At 33.5% G+C, this 27,603-nt stretch overlaps 1 protein-coding gene and 1 long non-coding RNA gene across 16 annotated transcripts in view; one reads left to right on the top strand and one right to left on the bottom strand.

The window, feature by feature from the left end:
* The window catches only part of dlg1 (MAGUK family member discs large 1), a 624,340-nt gene that overhangs the window by 221,919 nt on the left and 374,818 nt on the right, over positions 1-27,603 (bottom strand). For 14 of the 15 annotated variants that reach the window (XM_087404046.1, XM_087404047.1, XM_087404049.1 and 11 more), the window contains 2 exons: positions 14,100-14,204; positions 4,474-4,641 (listed from right to left, as the gene is read on the bottom strand). In XM_087404046.1, the coding sequence (XP_087260172.1) occupies positions 4,474-4,641; positions 14,100-14,204 (273 nt within the window). The remainder of the gene's footprint in view (positions 1-4,473; positions 4,642-14,099; positions 14,205-27,603) is intronic. The other variant, XM_011056631.2, reaches the window with a different exon arrangement.
* LOC147910177 (uncharacterized) lies at positions 14,212-15,800 on the top strand. The gene is made up of 2 exons (XR_015544409.1): positions 14,212-14,318; positions 14,658-15,800. It is a non-coding gene; the product is annotated as an uncharacterized LOC147910177 (long non-coding RNA).

The raw sequence follows: 27,603 nt of genomic DNA, 5'->3' as shown, positions 1-27,603 counted from the left end.
TGCCAACAAAATGATAAACTTTGCATTGTATATGCGTGAGAATTATAAGAAATGCGCGCGGGAATTACATGCGATAAAAAAAATAATTGCGTGCGAAATAATTATTTAAATCCGTGATACTTTCGCCATGTTATATGTTATGTCCGAATACTCAAAGTAAATGTCAAATGGAGCCCGGCATGCAAAGAGTTCGTTACACTTTAATTCCAGCGATTTTCTCGCTGATATGACACGCATCGCGTGCACATATATATAATAATTAGTATCGCGATTATACAACGCATGTAGTCGCCTACAAAAATCGAGCATGCTGGAAAATGTTCTTTTTTTATATAAAAAAGATTAAAATTGGATTTTCCACAGTAATTTTACAAGAGAAAGAATTCTCATTTCTGTTCTATTACACTTTGACATATACCCAGCGTATAATTTATCCAGTACAAATTATTTGCTTATTATTATTTTATACAATTATATCAATTAATACAAATATTAATTGATTGAAGGATTTTAATAATAATAGGTATACAATGGAATTAAATTGAATATCGAGATAATATCGAGATAAATTAATATAGTGTCATCAGCTATGATGAATTTGTCATCAGATATCGTTAACCGACAAATTATGTTAACGCAAGCAGTTTGATTCTTCCATAATATGAATTGACATGAATAATTAATTGAATTAATATTTTGATAGTCTGAATGAAATTTTATTTTTCAATTTTGCACAAATATTTTGCTCATTAATTTTCAATCGCAATTTTTGCAATGCTTTTTCGATTAGAATAAATGCTTATAACATTTCAAATAACGCCTGCAATTTTTTTTTAAATCATTGCGTTAAATCATTGCAATATATTTATGGCTTTTTGTCTGAAATGACCTTTTTTTTGTAGTTTCGTTCATGGTATAAAAAAATGTTGAAAATTTTCTAACTTCATCGACTTAAAAATCAGGTCTCGACGGTACGAGGAAAGTGACTTTTATCGTCGAACGTTTCGCTGACCGAGAAGCCAGGAAAATGGGCAACAGCGGAGGCAGTATCTAGGTCGTTTTAGGTCACGTAGAGGTCGACTATCGGACGGTATCATACATAGAAAAGAAAGAAGTGAGCGAAGCATATTCTACTGTCTCACCCTCATCTACCTTAATCTTTCTCATCTTCCTCATGTTCAATCCGTTTCTTTGAAACTAACTTTTTGCGAGATTAGTAGAAATCCACATAATGTTTCGGATCAAATCCGTACATTCTAAATAAATGTATTACTTTCGCTAACAACATTTCCACACAAAATAAGTCAAAGAATTGAATATCTTTCGTTAATATGATTATTTTTTTACATAAATATGAGATTCTTAAGTTTTTAGATTTTTAAATAAAAGATTATTTCTAAATATTATTCTCTGAAAAATTTTTCATCTTATATGTTAATGAAATTTAATACGTGCACAGGTTTAATGAAATCTTGCATCTAACGCAGTGTCCTTTTTCCGTCTTTTCGTTCCAAGATCGTTCTGGAATATTCGTTCACCTGGCCTCAATTTGGCGGCCGTCGCAATTGGAAAAATTCGTAAAAAAAAACCCGTCGATAAATCACGACGAACTCGGGAAGAAGGAAAAGGTGAGCTCGCGTGGAAGAGACAACGGCAAGAAAAAAGAAAGAAAAGACGTCACGGAAAATTCATGCGTCATCGTTGTCAGGCTAAAATAATATTATCGCACTGTTCGCATAGCGAACTCGTCGTGTTAGACCGGATGATGGGGATGGTAATTTATCGCACAACATAAATTATGTATAACGTTGAAACGACCCTCTTGGCGCGACGAGTTTGTAGTTACCTTCATATACCGGTGTTTCTTGTCTTAAGTAGCTAAAACTTGGTCTTTAGCGAGCATTTGCAAGCCTCGTGGATAGAATCGTCTCGCAGGAAATTATCGAAGTACTTCCGAACTACCGGCACAGTACAAGAGACTTTCATCGATCGATTAAATACTTTTAGAAAACATCAATGCGCTTAATAGTTCCTTGTTAATGAGCTGTCACTTCCAAAGAACATGTACATATTCTGCATAAAGTAAGATTTAACTTCTATTTGCGCGAATAATACAAAAAGATTAATGCGCCCGACAGATATTTTTACGTGAAAATATTAGTGCTTATAATACTAGAACATCAAAAAAACATATAAATTGCGATAAGAAAAGCATCTTAGTTACAAGATAAATGTTTTCAATGCAAGAAACCAATTCAACGCTAAATAAAAAACCTTGACTGATGTCATTTATATCATTACAGCTTTTTCTTACGCACAAATCGTATCATATACCGGACGATGTGCTGTAAAGAAGATTGTACAATGCAATCCGCAGAATGCGCGCCTCATTCTCTCTTAACGACCGCCGTTTAGAAGAGGGATAAGAGTCCCCTCCCACGCGATTTCAATTTGTCCGTAACTCACGATCGTCTATTAATCTCGCAAATATGACCCACCTCCTCTGACGCAGGTGCATTGAATTTTCGCGCGATGCTATCTCGCATTGTGCTGTGCGTTTGCATAATTTATATTTAACGATCCTTCCTTCTCAAGCGAATGTAATGGATTCAGATTCAATACACATCAATGATCTCGTCGATGAATTTCATTCGAGGAATGCCTACAAAGAATTTTGAAATTTCAATGAAATTTCACCTTCGAAATTTCTGAAGAATTTCCAAAAATCAATTTTCAAAGTAAAAATAAAATGTGTTATATTTTCTGCACATTGGGCATTTTTCGATATCAATGAGTATTTTAAAGCGTAAACGTAATAGTTTGAAATATACAATAAAGTACCATTAATAAATGTAAAGCGTCTAACAACAATATTAAATAAATGTAGACGTTATTAAAGCGTGATTATATAGGTGATTTTTAAATAATATCATACACGCTCACTAAATTTCTGTAATTAAAACCATGTAATTACATTTGGTCGAAATGGCGGCGACGTGATAACACACGACGAATTAATTAACCTAATTCCTGTATTATTTATACGCGAGTGAGGCTGCTGTTAAAATTATACGCATTCACAGGAAAATTCGATGGGTCCAGTCGATTGGTCATCCCGCTGGTTGGCACCGCTTATGAACAATTAAATACCGGAAGGCGTTATGGCGATATCCGGATGTGTTCCTGTACCTAACTTCGCGCCGATTATCGAGCGATCCGGACACACGACCGCGAAATATCTCGCCCTATATCGGCCTCGTTATCGACCACGGCTGGCGACAGAAAAACATTGCACTCCACGAAGTGCGATCAATAATGCCTTTCGGTTTTTCACACCCAAGTTTCCAAGGACGTCGGGTCCAACGTGAGGAAACACCCTCTCCTCAAGACTCTCCGTCGTATGTAGGACTCCCGTCGTCACTCTTGCGGTCACGCGGTCTCAACGGGACCAGATAACATACCGATGCACCGCACATTCACCGGAACTACCGCGACCGAACCACCCATCTACGAGCCCTGTCGCATGTCCGACTCTCGAGGCCGACGAGCTGCAAAGTCGCGGCCGAACTGTTTTGTCCACGTGTTGCGGACAATCAACGGGGGCAGGGTAATGCAGACCTCGATCTTACCACGTGACAGACCGTAGCGAGACCGCGCGGCCTTCCGGGGAATCCCGGGATGACCTCGCGTAGTCTCTGCCATCTATTAGAGGGTGCAGCAGACTTTTCTGGGGATGATTTAGCGAATAGTGATCCTTAACTGTTTTAATTAAGATTTGAATGATAAAACTGTTATGATAAAATCAGGATTAGATTCTCATCTCGGGAATTTAGAAGTACAGAATCAATCGAAATCTATTTATTTCTATTCTCACGGAAGCTAATTATAATTTAATTCAAATCATTGGAATTCACGATAGTTTTAGATAATAGGTTTTTATTCTGATTACATCGATATGCAAAAGTGTTAAAAATTTCATGAATAAAGCATAAATATAGATTTCTAAGATTTCTGTTGACGTTTGCCAGTATGATTGTAGCACTCGGTAACGTGGAAGGTTTGTTTTCCAACCGTTACCAACCGCAGGAGAACCGCGTTCATCGATCCCGCGGTAAGGGTGAGTATCTTCAGGGATGAAAACGTAGGTGGCGAACATTTCGAGCTTCGCGCACGCATGCGCCACTCATCAACTCTTATGCAAACTTTTTTAATTTATTACTTCACCCCATTTGTAACAGATTTTAAATTTTTAAACGAAAAAGACAACATCTAAACGTGTGAAAACCAAACTCTCCTCTTCCTCTTGTAATGTATAATATGCATTTTATATGTATCAAACAGATGTTTAATGTATGCTATACATATTAAGTAGAAAATTAATTTTTGCTCCGTAATTTGCATATCTTTTTATGTATACTTGACTTTTTTTTATCTAATCGTTAGTTAGCATCTTTTTTATCTTGACACACTTACCTTGTTGAGCGTCTCATGGCTAATGTGCGGAATACCATCTGGATGAAGGATACGGTCGACTGAATTCAGTCTGGGAACTCCATCTAGCTGGGCCGCTTCTTTCAGTTGGGGTGGCGACGGTGGTGGTGGTAATTGTTCCTCCACCCCTGTACCATCGAACTTCGGTTTCTGCAACAAGAAGAAAACAATTTTATTGAGTTATTATCTCACGCGCCAAAAGGCCATAAAAACAACTCTGGCTTTTAGTACATAAATAAAATCTTAACGACCAGTTTGGACAATGTTTTAGTAATCGCGATGTGTTCTAATATTTTCCTGTTTATCGTTATAATTAGGAGATGTGTAATTTTCTTAACTCTGATCAGTCGTGAAATCTTTCCTGCTACCGATGTATAATTTTTCTTGTCATTACGATCTAATCAGCAGTGCTGGGATTTATTTGCACATTTCAGCCGTTTTTCAGTTTGATTCCTACTTTTTATTTCTAGTATAGTAAAATCAGCTGAAATGTGCAAGTAAATCTTAGTACTGATCTAACGCTGTTTAATGCTTGTATCATACTAGCGATTGGAGATTGCATTTACGTTTGCATCTTTTGACCAATTAGGTAGAAGCTGCTGATCGATGGTTTCTTTCTGATTGGTCAAGAGAAGCAAACGTGAATGCAAACGTAATCTCCAATCGCGTGATAAGGGCATTACGCTTATTTGCGTTCGAACTTACATGATTCCAGCAACATTCACAAACACTCCTGTCGTTTTTGGAACGTGAAATTGTATTATTTGTGTCACGATCATTGGGCAAACTCAATGTTGAATTGGTGTGTCGCTTCACCCTTCGACGTTTTCGTACTTTGGCCGGCACAGTAAACATGTAATCACTGAATCGACGCCTTGAGTGACGTACGATCGACACCCAGTCTATCATCGTGCGAAAACAGTTCGGTCGCGCGTGATATTCCGAATATATATATATATTTTCAGTATACGCTATCCGTCAAAGTCCATTCGATTTACCGCTGTGCACAAACAAGTGAAATAGAGACGCTATGTAATGTCAAAAGAAAAAGAAATAAATTGACATGCGTAAATAACTATTAAACAGTTGTCATTTACATTCCATCAATTTTACGAAATTGTTACGAAAAGTATTATTCTAAAAAATGCATTCAGGTCTGCGTTTAACGTAATATTTTATTTCAATATATTTTCAAATGTAATTTAATTGAATATATTTTTCCCACGTTGTTTGCTTTGAGATACATGTTCTGATAATTATGTTATAAATTTCAGAAAGCTTTTACAGCTTTATACAGCTTCAATAAATTTGTTTCGAGATATAAATACGATAGTTATAAATTTATTGCAAATCTCAGAAAGTTAGTTTTTTTAGAGCTTCAATTTATAATTATTTTCTTCAATTATCGGTATTTTACAAACTGTTCAGCTCTTTCTCTCTTGGTAAAAAATTCTTGATTTAATCTCTACTTCCACTTTATGTTACTTCAAAATCCTTATAAATGCGAGAACTTTGCAATTAGCGTTTGAACTTTTATGCGCATTTCAGCCTTCGAGGTAAATTTTTGCCATTCGTTTAACCTGCTACTTGCCATTTTCATCGGTTTGCACGAACAAGTACTTTCAATTGATATCGCGGGTGTGCCCATCTTTGCTAGAAATCGATATCAATGATGAAGAGAACGTCGAGGATATATGTCACGAATCAAATCCCCCTTTTCTCCCGTTTCTTGTGTTCTGAAAGCGTGTCATAAGTATCAGATTGTCTCTATATTCCTCTCTTGTTCCACCACACGCGCTTTATTCCCCCGACATAGTTCCGTCGACCATTATTGTCGAGTGCATTCTCTGAATGCGAATAAAGGTGCTGACAAAGATGTTGCAATTGAGCACGCATTTGTGTCGAGAATCGACGCAATTGTGATAAATAATATTCAAAATGCTAATCGGCATTAATTGAATTAATCAATGACATACTTTTAATAGATAATTGAACAATTATGAATTACTTATCGCATGAACAATTCCACAAATATAGATAATTCTGTAAAGATGAAATTTATTCATTTTTATGTAAGGAAAAAGATAATAACGATAAACGATTCGACATTTAAAAAAGGAAAATATTTTATCTGTTAAAGCCTGTTAATTATTTTGCAATTTTAATTTTTGGTTATCACAGCAAAATACCTCGGACTTGATATAATTCCATTATACATGTGTATTTTGCGTTCCACCAAAATCTTTATCCATATTTTCACATTGATGGAAACTCGTGTAAGAATAGATAATGCTTGTGGGCGCACCACATGTTTGCTCAGCTCGCGAGCGTAATTTGCAGTATGAGCAAAGGAAAATTTCAGAGTGATTGAAGCGCTTACGGGCTTCCAAGAATACCAAACACCGCCGCATATTGTTTATGGAGAAACCGCGCGTGCGAGAGCGAAATAGTTCAGACTCGGTACTTCAGCGAGCAATCTCCATCAACATTCTATTCCGTGAAAACGTATCTTCTCTCGTAAATCCCTTCATTTCATATACCATCGTGCTTCAATTCATCATGTATAACGCTGCTACTTTTCAACATAGTCGCTCTTTTGATAAAACATTTTTTATATGTATTTTTTGTATGCGATGCACGATAGTACGTTTTTATAGCACTCGAAAAAGTGGGCAAAGTTTCTACAATGATAAATATTGTCGAATTCGTTCAACCAGAAGTCATAGACTTTTATTTTTGTTTCCCTTTTACGACAGTTTCCTAGGAAGATTTCTCTTTGTTTACTTCATCTCACATTTCTCATCGAATCGCAAGATAACTCTTCCAAGAAAAATATGATCGCTTGTTAAAGCAAGGTTAGTTATTATTTAGTTAAAGTTAGTTATTTATAATAATAATATTTGATCAATAAATACATTCTTTTTCTATTTATTTTAAATACTAAAGTTGTCATGAAATTGATCATTTCTTCCTAACGAAAAATTATAATCCATAAAATTAATATAAATGTAAATAAAAATATTTTCAAAATAATATAGTTTTAATGTGGTAAAGCTTAGAAATATCTTTAATTTGATAAATATAAAAATAGTTTAATTTTATAAATTTTAAAGAAAGATACCACTCTTATTCGAATTAATATATTATACATTTTCTGATTTAAGTTACTGATTATGTTGACCTTTCGCACAATATATTCTTTTGCATAATATATTCTCTTTATATATATATATATATATATATATATATATATATATATTGTTTAATAAATATTACCACATGCCTCCGCAATCGAAAACCCACCATGAATAATTGAGAGGTTCTAAGATTAACAACTCCTGGCTGGGTTAATTTCTCGCAATAAATTCTCTGCAATTCTGTAAGATGCTTATTGGCATCATTATTAAATTGACAATCAATTTAATTTGTAATATTATTATTTTAGCTTTAGTTTGTGATTGCATTTCAAATCCGACAGTAATCGGAGAGCAGTTTACATAATTAGATGATGTATTTAAAATTTACATATAAATATTATTAGGTACCAAGAGTCTCAAGCATATTTGGTTTTTCTTTACTTATCTGGTTATTTTCTGTATTTATTTATTATATATAGCGATTTAGTTTTTATTAATATTTGTTATTGTTTATTATTATTTTTATATATTTTCATTGGAGATACACATCGTTTGCTTTATATCACACACTATTTTTCATGTTCTTGAAAAAAAGTTTATGTCCGAGCATTTCGCAAACAATTTCGTTTTTTAAGAAACTATATTAATATCAATAATTAATTGTAATTAAGATAATTCATTGAGGTAAAAGATTACACTTGATTACACGATCGAGTCCAGAATTTTTCGGAGCAGCCGATTTTATACTTCGACATGTAAGACGTCGGCGTCGATACTGATGTAAAAGTGATGTTGGTATCAATAGTATGCTGATGCTTTCGAAGAAGGCGTTACCGTCTAATTCTGACGCTGAAGTATCTTCGCAATTGGACGGCAGTCTAAAGAACTCTTCAAAAAATTTGTTACTTTTTTTGATTAAATCCAAAATTGTAAGAACTTAGATGATTAATTACCGTTACACTCTATTTATAAGTTCAAACGAGTCGCGCCATTTATTTCGTGACTCTCAACTTGCAACTGTCATTAATTTTGCGTTTAAGTGTCGAGTGGTCGCGACGGCTACGTTATGTGGAATGTAATGTTTTAGATGATAGCAACGCAATAATGGTCCGAGATCAATGCTCGAAGAAATTGTGTCCGCATGCGAATTTACGTTCAGCCAAATTAAACTCTTGCTTAATTAAACTTTACGTGCACCACAAGTGGCAGAATCTTCGACTAGTTCCTCGGAATTGTATTTTTTTAGCTCAAGTTTTAAAGTATATTTTTCTATGATGAATTTCATCTCAAAATATAATTATATTAGTTTGTATATATTGCATTACTTATTAAATTAGCTAATTTATTAATGAAATATATAAAAAAGCTCATCAGAGCCTACATCAGCTGTTCGGATGCACAAAAAATTCTTTATTTTCGTATGAATGTAACAAAACGAATAAAATATACGTTTCGACCCTTCAATTCGGGTCCTCATCAATATAAAATTGAATATAATAATATAAATCGAAATTACATAAATAACGCAAATTCCAAGTTGATGGTTCCCGATAATTTAGTTCGTTCTTCTTTATCCAAATGCCAAATTAGCTATGTAATAAAATAGTCCAATGATTATCAAAAATATTATATTTATATTATTGTATAAGTTAATATTTTTGATAATCATTGGGCTATTCATTACGTAGCTAATCCGAACAGTTAATATAGGCTCTGATGAGCTTTTTTTACATTTTTCACTGATAGATTTTTTCGAGCCTCATTTTATATATTTGTTTATATATTTGCTTAATTTATGTTTGATGTATGCAATTACTTTCGATCTAATTCAAGTAGAGACATTCGTCTGACGAAGTATATACTGCGCTCTCTGTTTTTTAACGAGTTAATTAAAAAATAACAAAAACAGTGACGAGCGTTTTAGAAGCTGGTTAAATGGCGATAAATAATAAAGTTCCATTAATGGATATTTTTCCTCGTGTCGTGCAACGACATACAGATGGTATCGACGTTTCGATCATTAATGGATTAAACAAACCTCAGCATCAACACGTCGGAAGTTAATCAGGTTACCCAAATCAAACGGAATGTATCATAACGTAACTGCCTCGGGCCCAATCCTGTTTCAAGCATTTCGCCGTATTCCGTCCGTAAATATGCGGACTGCAAAACGGCATCAATAATGACGACACGCAGATTTTCAGTTTGGTTTATAAGCTGGGATGTCGCGGCTATTGATGCGTCATTGGTTGCAAATAATGGTTAATTTAATTCACCAATTAACGCTTAATCTCAGTAAATTATGAATCGCGAAGCTGAAACAGGTTAGCGAGTAGCGATTGCGTTTGTTCGATTTATCATTTCGCTTCGCATATCGAAATTTACTTTAGAGTTATTTGTGAGCGTAATAATACGCGAAATATCCCTGCGCGGGTTAATTAACCGTCACGCACAGTCGTCTATCGTGCTGGTCTTTTCACGAAATGGCCTCATTTTATTCTGCGAATCGGATGTCCATTACGAGCACAATACCAGGGCACAATGCAGCGTCTCGCAGCTCCAGGAAACCTTGGACTTGATAGGAAGAACATGAGGAGATAATCGAGAATCGCGCGATCGTATTCTGAAACGAAGCAAAGAATTGCGCGGTAAGGTTTTGCACCATAATGACAGCGAAAGGACGAAGAGCAGTACGGCGGAAAATTGCAGTCTGGAGATGACATTAAAGCGAATTAATTTCTATGTTTATAGTTAACCAAGGTAAACTTCTTATCATCTTCGCTAAGAAGCTCAAGCCGACGAATGCTCTTCTCATGTTAAACTTTAAGTGCGTGTTTAAGTTCTTTAACGGCAGCGAAAAAGCATTATATCATGGCTCATATATTAATATAATTAATAATATATAAAGTAGAACAAAAGGGTAGTTATGTTACAGAATTAAGAAATAGGAGAGACCGGGGCTAATTATCGTACGGGGTTGATTGTCAAAATGCTTATAATTCAAACAGGACATGATAGAAAAATCTCTTTTTTTGACTGTAGATTGCTGATATAATATTAATTTGTTGTATAAAATGTCTGCACTACAAGCATTATATATAGCATTATTTATAGCGATTTTTAAGAAAATGAAGTTGGTAAGTAAATTTTTCTCATCACCTAATTTGTTGTCTGACAAGTCTTTGATATTATAATATTAATCACGACATCCCTGTATTCGTAGAAAATGACATGTCTTGGAAGATCTTTGCTACAATTAATTAATCATTATGCTGACAAAATTTGTGAATACAATCTCTTTTATTAAAAATGGCTATGTGGGGTAGATTGATCAAAATGAGACGAGGTTAGGTGACAATTAATTTTAATATTTTTAGATAACACATTTTTAGAGAATATACTTACAAATATATTATATTTCATATAGATATATATGAAATATAATATATTTTTCATTTTTCATATAGAAACGGTTGAAAAAACAAATTATATATTTTATGATTAAAATAATTATTTAATTTGTAATCAATACCATAATTACTATTATTTCTTAAAATATAGAACTGATATTAAAATAAAAATTGTATTTTTCATGTTTATTATAATATGCTACTATAATTTGTTATAATATGCTATCATAACAAATATGCTACTACCAATTCTGGAACAACCAGAATACGAGATTAATTGTCACATTTTCGCAGCTTCATTTAAAATTAAATAATTATTTTTACGATATAATGAATTCACGAGTAATATTATATTTTTTTTTAATATTTAAAGGATGTAGATATATTATAACGTATATAATATTTCAAAATCAGACATCCACTTTTTTCTAAAAATCACTAATCAAAAACTGACAACCGCGCCCGGTCTGCTCTAATATATTACTTGTAACTTGTAACATCATTATTTTTTATCGTTAATTTTTTTTCAGTAACGATTGTTATTTTTTTCTTATATGGTGATATTATATTTTTACAGTAACGATTTAGCTGTTGCTTTTTTCGTTACTTTAATCTCATTATTTTTATTAGAATGCATTATTTTTTGTTGGCTAGAAACATTTTATTTAAATAAAAATTTAAATACTAAAAAAATGTTTAACACTTAATATCTTAGACTTTATTCTGATAGTCTGACAGACTGCAAATATTGAAAATTGTATTATATAACATGATCTAAATTTTTATTATTAGTAGTGAACATTGAAATGCATAAATAACGATATTTAAAAACAATGGCAACAATGCTTAATAAAAATTTTTAATAATATATGCGTTTATAAATTACAATCTAAATTCCTAAAGATAAGCATATATTAAAAAATAAAATTATTAATATAAAAAAAAGCTTAGTAAAGACTAGCTTAGAATTTTAATGATTATTGCAATTGGTAATATTATTAATTATATTATTAAATAATATAATTTTTTAATCTAATTAATAAATTTTGCTTTATTCAACATTACAAAAAAAACAACAAAAAAAGAAACAAACCATTACTTTTTAAGTAACGATAACGACTGTATTAGCGTACTTTATAATATTGGTAACAAGTTACTTTGTATAATAATAACGTTATTTTTATGAAGTTACGTTCTCAAATTAATTATATGTATAAGAACAATTAGCATGAGCATTAATTGCACCGTTGGATTTAATTAGACGATATATATGCTCTAGCAAAATCTAGTTATTTTAACTCGTCAAAGTTAATACGTATAATTTAAACTTTATATCCTAATTATGTAATCGTAAGAATTAATTAAAATTAAAATTTGCTTGAAAAAAAAAACGATTTACAAACGTACAATTCTTGTCGATAAAAATATATTGACATAATATAGAAGAATTTTTGATGAAAAGAAGCCGATGAAATAAATTTGTACTAGTTGTGAAAATTGTTGATGGCACCGGTGAAAACGCAATCCATCGAGTATTCATCGAGATTTACGTGCGCACGAACTGCATATTCATTCCGATTTCCGCAAAATGCCGAGGCACGAAAGATGTGCATTAAATCGACGCTTTTATTTCCATGTTGAAAATATCGCTCGATCGTCGGATGCTACTCGAACGGACAAGTACAGCTGGAACTATAGTACATGTCGGAGATTTAAGTGATGATAAAAATGCGGTAGGCGTCGATTTTCCAATGATGCATCGCGTATCGTGATGTATGTAAATATACACCAAGTTACGCGCGTGGTAATAAAATTTTTTGAAATAGCCCTTTCATATTACATTGACGTCGCAAATATACATCATGTTTCAACACTTTCTACGTTAAAACATTACATATTGCTGTTTCATTTCAAAGTTCATGACAGGCGAACATAATTTATATCGATATCATTTTATATTCTGCTTGGTATAAAGAGAGATGTATAAGAGATACCCTCAGTATCTTCAACAATCAGGACTGTCACTGATAACAGATGTTTTAGAGTCTAAGTATACTTGGCTGAGATTTACATAAAATCAGTTACAAAATCATGTAAATCTTATATCACACAAGATAAGAAACTTCTCTCTCTTGACTAGCAATAAAAGCTCGTTTGGATAAATCTAAAATTAATTATGCCTCAAATACAGATAATTATTACAGAAATTAGCTGAAGAGATAAGCTGGGAGATTACTTTAATTTTTATCAATTTAGAAATATATTGTTATAATTGTTATTTAGTTTTTTAATTTGATGATTATGAATGCTTCATAAAGAAAGTGAAAAATTTCTTACAAGAAAAGATTCAAAATTAATTTCTCAGACACAAAGATATATTTTTTAAGACACATTCGGATTCCCCGTTCATAGTCCCATATCTATATCGTTTTATTCTTGTTGTAACATTCGATGAACTACAAGAATAAAATGATGAGAGACACAGGTAGGGAATCTAAATATAGCCTTGGAAATCGCGTTATCGACAAGACCTCAGAAAATGGTTTAAGACTATGAATAGAATTCTAGGTTGTGCTGCCGCAAATATTTCGAATGAACAAGTTGGTAAGCCAGGGATCTTCCCAAGCATATTCAGTTATATTCAGCTAGAAAACGGGCTTACCATCGCAAGTCTACGAACAATATCATTACCAAGCTATGCGTCAAGTACGAACAATGATTGAACCATTTCTTACTTTTCATGCATCGATCGACACATCCACACGAATTACAAGAAACGATTGTAGCTTCTAATAATAATAATAAATCAATCATTGATTAAATTCAATAGCCTTAGAATTAGTATAATGATTCAAAATAGAAAGAATACATTTTTCAATATTTTATTGGAGAGAAAGACTAAAATTAAATATATTCGTTAATCGTATTATGACGATCACTATAAGATTTTCTCATAGTTCTCATAGAACAGGTTTTAATATGTATGACAGTATGAGTCGCGAGAGCAAATGTGTCTTAAAAATCTGCAATTTATTTTCGCAAAATTTGCATGTTTACGAACCTGAGTTTCATCTAGATTGGAGCCTGGAACATCAGGACTGGCCGATCTGCGGCCATAAATGTTCGATAGAGTCTGGGTCAACGGCAAGGCGGAGGCTGGACCATCCTGAAATGATCACATCATCTGAAAAACATATCATCGTCGACGAGGAAAACGCGTATTGTCGAATGGCAATCCCTTTCGAATCTTCAGTCAAATATTAATACAGTTTTCTCAAAGGTATTTTTTATTTTTTAAATATTACCACTATAGATTCGGAATCGTATGGAAATATTAATCAACGGCTATGATATCGTTCGTAAAAATATCAAAAATATCAATATATTAATCAAAAATATCAATAACGCTATAATATCAATAACTTTCTTTCAAACACGAATCAGAAAATCATGCATCATATGAGATTATTGTTGATTTCGCTTTTCAAGCACTCGCGGTAGTTTGAGATTCTCTAAAGATCGTAGTAAATCATCGTATGAGTCTTTCGTTTTCTGGTATACTTGTGGATTTATTTTGTATTTTGTCAACCACTGTAAACCTACTATCGAACTATTCCAGATATCCGTTGTTGTAGCAGCTTCGATGCACATCTACGCTTAAACAGTAAACACTTGATATCTAGGATATCAGGTTCCCAACGCAGACCCGAAGAGCTCGGTGTGGAAATCGATTGCAACATTTCTGCCAGTAGGTGAAAAGCAGATGAATAAAGGAAATAAAGTCGCGAGTCAAAAAAAAAGTTGCAAGGTCAATTACGTAGCTAGGTTGCAGCTGAGTTGACTGACCTCGCGCGTACAATGGTAAAGCGCTAAACGAACCGAATTATTCATAGCGAACTTTCGATGTGCGCGAGTACGTTTAGCATCCAGTGCTTTTATCTCCGACGAGGCGCGCCTTCATCAAATGTGTATAGTCGTTCTCGAAATTCGCTCGCTGGGTCCAAACATCTCCCGATGATCTATACTATCTACAATCGCCTCTATTATTTACAGCCGTTGGCGAGATAACGAACGCCGCAATTTACTTTAAAGCGTGGAGTACTTACAATTATTACAACGAAAAAAGAAAATAACGCAATGGAATGCACGGTTTAGAAATGCGTCCACTCTCGAGAATGTTTAATTGCTCGTCGAGATAATGCAGCAATAATTGAATAGACTGTTGATTCGCAAGTTACATCGATATTGTACATGGAAAAAAAAAGATTAGCTGCCACAGTTAAAAATTAGATATGGCAATTAAATTCGGTAGTATTAGATAGACAGCTAACGTCGCGTCTGCGAGGTCTAATTTCCATTAACTGTGAGGCTTAAATATTATCATTAGACAAGTATTTTGCTATTATGTTGATGTGTTGATTATTGCAAACATTTTCTGTGTAGCAGACAATTTGGTAGCAAATATAGTTTCAATAAATCATATTTAGCTGTGATAGAGACAATTTTCTTTTATACGGATATAACTATGACAATTATTGTTCATGTTACTAAATAAATTGACTGCAACAGACATGCATATTTTGCTATCACGTTCTTATATTAGCTACAGCAGCAAATTCTTTGTATATACAGTAAATTTCACAGATATAATAATTAATGCAATTTCAGCTAATCAGAATTAGCTGTGATCAGAAACATTTTTTTCTCATGTATACAGGAAAGAAAGTAATTATTTATCGGAACGAAAAAAAAAAAAAGGAAAGTTGGATGTTACTTGAAAATTGACATGAGTAACGAAGCTCGGCGTTACGGACACATAGAAAACAGATTGAAAGTCCAGTTTTACGTTCGATGTAGTCAATCGGATTCGCATCACTCGTACTCGCGGCAATCGTGAGAAGTAGAACACGTTACTTCACCAACGTGAATGCTACCGAAATTTTTGGCATTAATGAACCCCCTGTCTTGTCTTGTTTTAACCCAGCATCGCGCGCGTAATAAAATAAAAACTGGACTGCATCTACGTGTACGAGTGTATTATATGTTTGCGCTTCGAGATATGGCTTGGCTCATATTCCCGCAGCTCTCAAAGACGAAACGTATTGGATAAAATTGAGAAGTGAAGTAGCTCGCACTAATATTTTATGTTTTCTCAGATGCATTCTCGTATGTCACAGCGATATACATACCGCGATGCAAATAGTTTTACTTTTGCCAAGCGATATCTATCTTACTATACCGTGCGCGCGCGTGATTCCAGTAATCTAATCTACTCTCCTTTCGGGTCAAACGTTGTACATGGAATCGTTATTATATAGCTCTCAATATTAAAAAAAAATGCCATAACGTTCCTTATGATGATTTTTCTACTAGCGTAATGTTATACATAACATTTCCTCTTTCTAATTTTCTTTACGAAATACCTATCTCACTTCTCTCTCTCGCGTGACGTAAGTGAAATTCCAGAATGTTGTTCTTTATCCTGCACAAAATACAATACACATCACAGTTTTTTAACGTTGCACTAAAATTGCGTAGAATTGGATTTCCGAGATGGGAATACAATATCCTCCTCCGTGCGCACTCTCACGTCGTAATAAAATTTTTTTCTCTATTTGGATTCGCGTGATTATTCCCTTTTTGCAACCGGATTAATTTATTGTTGCTGAGTAACGGGATATAGGTTGCTGGGTTTCCGCGTGAACTTTCGAAAAACCTGAGTGCTTCTACCTCCTCGCATTTCGCTGTGCCAGAAATTTGAATCTGCGCTGCAGAAGGAGCTAGTCCAGGATTAATTCGTGGGTGCGTTGGATGTTCGCAGTTGTTTATAACTCTATCTACCGGGTTGTAATGTACAGGATAATGGTATGCGTCGAACATGAGCGCAGCAAAGTGCGTTCTCGATTACCTGCGGGTGCTTCTCTCCCGTACGATTTTATGACGTCGCAATATGCATCGCTCTGATAATAGAGAGTAATCCTTCGACGGTGCATTCCACGGCTGAACGGCCGACTGAATGGTATCGCGCTTCGGCCGATTTGATGAAAATCTATACTGATACCGTCGATCATTACCGCTGGTCGCGTTTTGGAAACTACCGGAGCTGCCACCAAAAGCTAGCCGTATTCAACCGAATATAGTACACGATATAGTCAGCGGACGAACATTTCGGAAGTTCGGCATTTACCTCGGCGTGGTAAATCCCTATCAGAGTATCCCGCGCGACATCGTTTGTTATATTTAACGCGTCGTTTTTGAACAAATCTAAAAAAAAAAAAATCGACCAAAAATGGTGCTATTTTTCTGAACGGAACGGTCATCGATAGCTGCAGGGATATGCTATTTTTCTTGAAATTTATTTGCGTTTCTCGCGTATATTTACCCTTCGCGTTTATTCACGTACGGATTGTTTGCGGCACATAAATGTTTATTCACGGTTCAAACATTTCTACACGTAATACTGTATCCGATATATTATTTCATAAGATGGCGTTTGACTTATCAATAGACCGCTATGGTACAGGTGCAAACGTATGTCACGTCTGACCATAACGTAGACATAACTACTGGCGGCCGCGACATGTCGAGTTACGAGCAGGCGACAACTGCGTGACAGTGGCTGAACCGACAGGATGCGTTTACGACATGACTCTGTTCGACATGATACGCAATTAAAAATTCGTACTGTGCACGTACTGAAGCATCGTGACGAACGTGCTGTTAAAAAAAATCCGCGGACAATGCGTATAAGATAATAATGCGTTGAATTAAAAATGATTTGATAAATTTAATGTTATTTTGTTGCAGATCGATCAGGGACACTCGGTTGAATATCAATTAAAATTCGTGATATTAGATTCGTTGGTGTAATGGTATTTATAAATGACCGTGTATATATAAATTAATTATTCTCATAAATAGCGAAATTGATTGTTGAGCGCGAAAATCTCGTATTATAGCGCACGTTGTATTGGCTTGTTTGTTTTCACTTATTAATTAGTATTGCTTTCGAGTTAGTAATGCAAACTGTTTAGTCGATCAATAATTACATTACAAAAATAATTTTTAACTTCGTCTCAAAATTAATGAGATCGTTTATCATTCAAAATTAACACTACAAGTAGTTGTACATTTTTTACGCAGTCGTATGTTAAATTAATTATACTTTTCATATACGTGTCAAAAATTCAGATTGACTTAATTTAATTAAAATAGAATTAAAGTTAAGTCGTTTCGTGTTATATTTCAGTTGAGTACGTAATCTTTTCAAAATAAGTATCTAAAGAATGTATTTTTAACTTTTTTAGTATACATTAACACTGTACGTTAAATATATGCAAAATTTTTTGAACTGCATACTTATAAAAAAAATAAATTTGTTAGAAGTTTTATGGCGTATTTAGCTCGACAATAATAGTCAGAATTTAAGCATAAAAATAAAGCATAGCATATTAGAGTAGATATAAAATATATTTCTTAAGATTAATATTAATAAATGGAAACATGAATGTTTGAAACAATGAAGATCGTAAAGTATAGTAAAATAATTCTCGCAAAATAATAATAACTCGTGAAATAATATCGCTCAATCGTGTTGCAGAATTGTATGGTGCGACACGACCATAACTATTGGCACCTAACTTGATCGCTTCGGTTTGACCGCAAAGCGACGGTGTCCATTCGCCTTGCCAATACCAACCAGGTCAAAGATATCGCTATTGTAGAGCTAGAGTGCGCTTGGCGACGAAAACACGACATCGCGTTTCCAATAATCCACCGCCATTGATCTCACGTTGTCGAAATACGTGGCAAACACCATCGAAACTTCGCGCAATTGCCACGTTGTAAGGGATCTTTCGCACGTACACAACCTCCTAATTGCAAAGGAAACGTGATAAGAGATTTCGCATTAGATTAGGCGCGTACGTAATTTATAGGTGGAATGCAGTAACGATCGGGAAGGAGCTCGGAAATCTGCAGCAACAAAGATTGAAGCTGTTCTGTCAAGAGGGGAATCACCCTACCTACTTGTTGGTAGGGTGATAAATGGATAGATTTTTTTGCGAAGATCTCTTTCTTTCGACTGTACTCGATATATTCCACGATCATTGTATCGATATCGTGGTCCGATGCAAAAAGAATTCGTGAAACCATGTCGAATCGGAAGATTTAACTTTCCTTCGTATTTCCTACGAGTGCCGTACTGTCTCTTTCTCTCTCTCTTTCTCGTAAGAAAGTGGAAGGAAAACAGGGGAAGGAAAACATTCTGGTCTGCGCATTGCGGATTCGAAGCACGTATCCTATTCCTACGAAGCAATGAACATATATATATATATATATATACATATACATATATGCTCATATATATATATATATATATATATATATATAATATAAATAGATACACATATATATGTATATATGTGACGTTCGATAACTTTATCAAACTTAGTTTGACTTTCGGTAGTCACGCAGAAGGCATTCGTGAACGGATGCTGTTCGATCTAGTTTCTTTCGATCTAGTTTTCTTTTTCTTTCTTATTCCTGGATATCAATAACGTGGATTTTGTTCTCGATAACACGGGCACTTATTGCTCCCAACATTACTGCCGCTGGCGCGTGGATTATCGCCATTTGTCTGGATTTTAACGCGGATACAAGCACCTTCGAGACAAAAGGATATAATCGACGTATTCTTTCTGTTTTTTTCCTTTTTCTTTGTTATTTTATAAATAATATATATATATATATATATATATATTTTATAAATAAATAAGTTAAAAGAACATAAGCCACAAATTCTAGTCCGATTATGCTTTTCTTAAAATTTTATAAAATTTTTCCACGCGAGTTGTATCTGAACCATATTAGTAGTTCTAAAAATCAATACCGTATTAAATTTAATTTTCTAAAGTTTCGGTAAAAACGATATTTTGCCAGTCAATATATTTCTAAAGTGATCCCAATGTCAATTTTACAAGCGAGTTTTTCCCGTGATTTTAGATTTGTGTTGCAATAAAAGTTTTAGATTCTCCTGTTTTTAATTGCATCAAATATTTACAATGCGTGTACAAAAGCAATAGTCCAAGTTATACCGCGTGTGTGTTTCCAATTCCATGCTCCAAAAATAATAGTTGAGTTAGTGTGGATATTTTTTTAATTTTTTATTTGAGAGGAAAATATTCGCATGACCAGTAGCTTTTATCAATTTTTGCGTTTAAAAAAGTACAACTGATGCGTTCGTTCTCTACGCAATATGCAAAAGTAATCCTCTACATTATTAGATTTTGAAAACGGGACGAGAACATCTTATAAATATTATTAAAAGAAAACATATATGACAAAATTGATTTAATTTTGCAGCGTAAAATTCTTACTACTTTTGTAATTTTTGCTTAATGAAACGAAAACATTTGTTTTAAAAAAAGCTTACTTTAAACTATTTTTCTACCATATCTGGGAAAAGTACGACGGTGTACTTATTTTTCTACTCTTTCTTTTCACAAAACTACATACAAAGGAAATATTATTAAAATTAATTTTATCGATATTATTATCTTAAATTCTCGTGATAATTTCTTTTAATCAAGCAAACAGTAAGTCTAGTGCGATCAAATTCCTTGTCAAACGTTTCAATACTGGATTATTCTATTTTTAGATTAGATTTCATTAGGAAATTGATTAGAATTAAGAATTCTTCGTTTTCTATAAAGTAACTACGATTTCTATACGTTTAATCATATTAAAGATTCCGTCTCGTTTTCATGATAGTGAGAAGGTTTAGAAACGTCCGTTGCATTTGTCGATCTGGAACGAAAGGCGAATTGGAAAGCTTTCAGAATAGAAGTCTGCTCTTTTACGAAAGCTTATCGTCTTCCCTCGAGTGTTTGCTAAAGGATTTCTACATGTATTTGTATTTTATATAGTATTATACATAGTATTATACATCAGAGTATACATACAGAATTGAGAAGTAATGTGTTTCCATTATCGTTATTTAGAAAACAACGATTTGTTACTTTTTTCATTATTTTTTTTTATAATATTAGAATGAGATATTAAATTTAAAAACTATGTTATTTAATAATCAATATTAATTGTAAAATTCAATCTTAAAACTTGAAATTCTAAGCTAATCTTATAGCAAGCTTTTTTATATTAAATTTATATATGATAAATCTTCAATAATTCCATACATTAATATTTTTATTTTTAGTTTTATTTTTGTCTCTAAACGTTAATGTTGTTTATAGTGACAGATTCCAACAGTCACTGCCAATATTGAAAAATAGTTCACGTTATATATATATATACTACAAATTTTCAATATTGGTGTTAATTATCGGATTACAGCTTAAGATATGAAATGCAGAATATATTTTTATATTTAAATTCAAATTGCGTAAATGTATTTATCTATGTGGATATCTTGTTATCATTAATAATCACAATAAAATATGAAATAAAATATGAATACGTTATACGTGAATTCGTACATTTCAATTTCGTGTAATCACATTTGAAACACACGAATATATACATACGTGTCTTTCAAACCGTGTATTTTGATACACGTGTATTTCAATACTTGTATATCAGTGTACTGAAAATTATACGGATTGAAACACGGATATATTAATTACAATACACTACAACTATTAGCACTACAATTACGCGGCAACTATTTTTTTAGAAGCATTATAGGTAATTATAGTATTGGTAACTAGTTTTACAGAATAATAATTACTAATCTAGTACTCAACGCTATAAAAACATAGCATTACAACAATATTTGAATACTATTAATTGATAGTGAAATAACCCCTCAACATTAAATAGTTACTTAGATTTCACAAAAATAAGACATAACAATTATATTTTTCTAATTTAGACAAATACTTTTTTAAAATAAAATACATTATATTATAACAACTAATTAATCATAGTAACTAATTAATCATTATTGAATTAACTTTAAAAGATACATTCAAAATCTTTTTACTAAAGCAGCATTAAGTTCGAACTTCGAAGACAAAAATAAATGAAAGATGACATTTTGACAATACATTTTTTAGTTTTGTAAAATTCTGTAATCTTAAAATTTCTAGAAGTTATTTATACATATGAAAATTTGTAACTATGCATTATGAAGTTTTAATAAAAACTATAACTAAATTAAATAAACTAAGAGAATATATTAATATTAATAATTTGCAATTGATTAATATTAATATATTTTCTTAGTTAATATAATTTATTTATTATTCTTATTAAAACTTCATATTTAATATATAATTGAGACGCTATTTAACTACAAATTTATAGTTACTCATACGACTTTTTTCTCTGAGTATAATATATGCTACATATTAATTAGTTTTATTGTAGATATTTCGTTAAATATATAACGAGTATAAAATTAAAACACTTCGTCAGTTTTATCGTCTGCGGAAAATATAAAGTATATATCTATGTATAAAAGAAGTATTTTACTAAAACTCAAGCGAATCGTTTATACACATAATAGCCGTTAGATACGCTCAAAAACTTTTCTGCATTCCATTATGGCTTCGTAATATCGACTATCGTAAGTAAGTTAAAGGCTATGTATGTTAAAAGCAAAGTAAAATAGAATAATAAAAAGAGAATTTCTTGATACACGTCTTAACCACGTTTCAACTTTCAAACGAGTGATATTATCAGAACACTGAACGGACAATGTACAAGTAATAGCTTCAACAAATAGCTATAAATGGACTCGCGAGCATTTCGGTTATCTAATACTTACAGAGGCGATAGCCGAAATGGGATTCTTGGTGTAACTTCATGTTCCCGGACATAACTCGGCTATCGAACGACCACATTCTCTCCCCCAGAGGCAGCGGCATGTCGATAGTACCGGCAAGAGTAACACGGCTTTACACACGACAGGCAGTGTGGGCAACGCGGATACTGTCGTTGAAACTAATTTCGTTGGATAGCACCAAAGGTTATCGTACGATGTCGATGACACTCTCTTAGAAGGACGCGGTAACAGTTTTATCGCGGGACGTGAAAGGCGACAGTTTCAAGCAACTGGACTGGATGAGGGATGAAATATCGTTTCTTCGTCACAAAGGGTTCCGCGACCATTGGAAGAATGTAATACTTGTGATATTGCTCTATTCGTATCATCGGTGCTATTATTTAACTGTTCCCTACGATGGCAGACCGGAATTATACGCGTAAGCACCTTGTCGATCAAATCTCTTATTCATTTGAACTCGCGCGGATCGTTTCCATTTAAACTGATAGAGAAATTTTTCATGATATCGATAAGGGATATTATATTTAATGTTATTATAATTATAGGATATTTTTTGTTTGAAGTGCTCATGAAAGTATTTTAAATTGTAACGCTATATATTTTTTCTTAATCAAATTGTCGGCGAAATATTACCGCTCATTAATATCAATATATGTACCTTCAGATTCGTTAATTTTTCTGGATGAACGTGATACTCCCTAATGACAAATTAAAATAAGATTAAATTCTAAAATTTTCTAAATATTAGAAATTATAAAGTACACCGCTCATTAATTTCAATATACTCTCCTTTTTAATTTTTGTTAATAAAAGATAAACGTGATATATGTGTTTTACACAGAACAGATCCACCTGCTGTTATAAACACTTTCTCTGACTGGCAGATCGCTTTTCGATTGATAACGCCTGAGAGCCATTTGTGTAACCACTTTACACGTTTTCACAAAAGTTCTTTCACTCTGTATTGTAGGTACATGTTGTTGACGAATCGGTTTCAAAATAGTACTGGACATGTATCTGCTATCGTTACGAGCACTTCGTGACTTTGCGCGCGTCTATTTTGTTTATTTTCAAGGATCAAACACTATCCGGCTGTTAGTTTCGTTTCTTCGAAAACAGTTTTCAAGGATTTTTATACAAAAAAATGTACAAATGCGATACATACAAGTGCTGAAAGCGTTCAAAATAACAGATGGAAATTTATTTCTATGCAAAACGTACTTAATATCAACGTTCATTCTTTTCAGAGAAATCAACAAATCTGGAAGTGTATTGAAATTAATGAGCGGTATTGTACTTTGCAATTTTTTATATTTTTAACAATTTAAGAATTTAATTTATCTTGTTAATTTACGCGACGCTTTAACAATGTTTCAGAATCTAGTTCAAACGTAATAATATTCAGAAAATTTTAATTAACAGTGACAAGTATTGACAAGTAAAATTCTCGTTAGCATAAAGTGAATGCATAGTGGAGTCAATCGCGACGTGGAGACCTGAATTTCTCGCGTTATATCTCGATCATCATTAGAGAAAATAGATCGCGCTTTCTTTATGGACATCATATTATTCAGGCGCTTTAATAGGCCATAAAAAGAAGAGATTCGGCCGTTAAAGATATCTAGCGGCGCTTAACGACGATAACGCGATAACAAGGCGGACCTTTGGAAAGTTGCGAGAAACGAAAGAGCGCGATGTGTTGGGGCGCTGAGGCCATTGAATATGGAGCTTAATAAAAGCACGCATAAATATTAGGAGGTCTAATACCAGCCATGCCTGGCAACCCAGCTGGTGGCTGATAATGAGGTCGTTATTTTACGGAATATATATATATATGTTAGCTATATATACGCGTGCATACATATATACGTATTTCTCTCTCTTTCTCTCTTTTCGCTGTGTCGTATCCGTCGCTTTTCTCCCCTAAGTCGCCGTAATAACTCCCCGCCGGCAATGGAGTGCGTCTCTTTTCGCACCGTGTTTCTCCTCTGTGTTCTTATACGATGTATACAGCTACCATGCTGTAATTACGCCCTCGTGGGACATGTCGTTGTCCCTACAGTTCGTACCATACCGCTCATACGAAGTCTAGAGAGAGCGATGTAATGCGCGTGTGAGAAATAGAGGCACTCAAATACAACATTTGCAGATTCCTAAAACATATTGCATATTCGCGTAGTCTTGCATATACTTGTTTAATGAAATAATTTGTTTTCTGACAATATAAAAGAAGAACGTTGGCCTCTTGTCTATAGCAAGATTATTATATTCTGGATGAATTTTTATCTTCCAAGAACGATAGATTTTACTTTAAATATTTAAACATAGAAATCTTGATCTCCGTCATCCTTCAACGTTTTATATGTTACAAAAAGATTTTGGATAGAAAACCGTATCTTAAATTGAATATGATGTTTGAAACAAAAATTAATTATAGCAAGAGTATTCATAAATGTGTTCTGAAACATTTTGCAAGTTGCATTAATACTTTAACCGATATTATCGGGAATATTATCAGGTGATGTTAACGAGCGAACTTTAGTAAACTTTTGAAGCGCATTGCTCATCAAAAGTTCTTAGTGATATATTATGCTGCTTGTAATTACGTGTTTATATACATATATGTATACATATCTATGTATGACACTTCCATATTTTAAATTAAATACATTACTACGCTAACAATAACAAAAGATTTTAATTCTAAATAAATTTGAAAAAATCAAACACTGTAATAGATTAGATGACAGTTTTTATTTTTTGTTACATGTCTTCAATATAAGCTCTGATATAATTTCTATACGTAAGGAAATGTTTGGATATAATCATTTATTTTGTTGACATGTGACTAATTAAAATTTTTTTATTTTTTTATTAAAAAAAAGTATTTAGTTATCTTCACTGAAATTTTACTATTCCAATCAAAGTTAACATAACCAAGGTTGGAATCACTAAATATTTGATTAGAGAAGAACATAACTTTTTAATAAAAAAGTAGAAAATTTTTATTAGTCATATATTACAACAAAATTATGGTTGATATATAAAAATATTTCTCTCAGTGCGTAAACTTCAATATAAGTAGCCTTTTACTTTGAAAACAAAAAGGTTCATGCAATAAACAGATTTATTCACGTGCTGCATTCAACGCGCACAATTTTCCAGTAATTAAAATATGTCGTTATCGCGTTGCAAGGGAAACGTTGTATATGAGTCGTAAAAGCATTAGTGACGAATATTAATGATCAGTATTAACGAGCAAAACCAAGTTGCCACGAGGTACTCTCTTGTCGCGGTGTTCGACTTCCCTCGTAATGATACTTCCTTGCCCCGTGCACTAATTATGCGCTTAGGGCATAATCCCGTGCTCTTTGCGCGAGGAAACGAGAATATATATCATGCCAGGAACTCGTATAGTACTCGGACAACGGAACTCCGAAAGCTGATATAAGCGTCTATAATTATGAATCAAGTTTCCTTGTATTATGTTTTCAATTTATCATATTGCGCTTAAATAAGCGCATTTTCTTGGTAATGTAAATAGTATAAGTATGTAATAGTATGTCATGTATCATCTTTTAGATATCGATTTGAGCTTTTGTAATACTTGGGTTTACCTGCACGAAAGCGCACGACAGAAGTATGTGTATCTCTTTATTCGCACGTTAATTATTATATCTATATTTGTGTTTTATATATCCAAATGTGCTGGCTTTTTTAATTGGGAGCAATGCTCTTACCTTCTCGTCATTTAGCCAAAGCAGAAGCGATCGATGCGACGTAACACGTAACGCACGAGCACCCGCCACGGGTGGGTCATGCAATTAACTCCGAGCACTGAATTTCGCGACGCCCAGGACATCGATCTAGATTACAATTGTCGGCGTACTAAGCTTCATTCACGACGAGCCGGTATTAGGTATAAATAGATGTAATCCATACTGATTGGCAGCTCTGAAGTAAAGCTTGTATTTATGACTACAACTCGTCGCTGAGAGGTTTATCTGTGATTAAGTTGATTATAAGGAGATATCTAATCCCGCCATTGGGACACTTTGAGCAATACTCCGTGCAAGCCATGGGGAATGCCAACAGTCTCGCCGTGCGAATGTCCGGAACGTTCTATGTTCCATTTCTGCGCTTAATGCGATATCGATGTCAAGCTTATAATAGGGGAGGTCCCGCTTTCATTCCTCGCACTTGAGTCACCACTATTACCAGAATTCGCTGGAAATTTTTCATAATGGATATTCTAGTTCGCGTGCCAAAGATGAAATATTTTAAAATTGAAATAACGTACAACGTTCTTAATTGATAACTCTCGTGGCAAACGAGACACGTCGTACAAACGGAAGTGAGGTAAAAAGAAGCGTGCGATTTCACCGTGACGAGGCTGAAATACATTTTGCGATCACAAGGTTGGCTGCTACGCGAATTACATAACCTTTTTCCAAAGTGCCAGTGGGATACGATAGGTTTATAGGTCCATCGATCGAGCAGGCAACCGCCGCCCGGCGACCGCAATATAGGCCGGAGATTTAGGACGTTAACCTTTACTACATCTAGCGCGATGCACAGGGTGTAACTGAAAATACTCGGAAAGTAAAAAGTACGAGCATTTATCTTCTTAAAAAAGTTACCTCAGATACTTCTGTTAACTTAGAAGAAAAGGTAGTAATGGTAGTAATGTGGGTCTCCTTTTTGTTTTTATGTAATTTCTTATTTTTCAGTTATATTCAAGTCAATGATATCGCAAACG

This window comes from Acromyrmex echinatior, chromosome 3 (assembly GCF_024713525.1).
Source record: "Acromyrmex echinatior isolate Ae372 chromosome 3, ASM2471352v2, whole genome shotgun sequence".
NCBI lineage: Eukaryota > Metazoa > Arthropoda > Insecta > Hymenoptera > Formicidae > Acromyrmex > Acromyrmex echinatior.
This window is presented reverse-complemented; position numbering and strand designations above follow the sequence as displayed.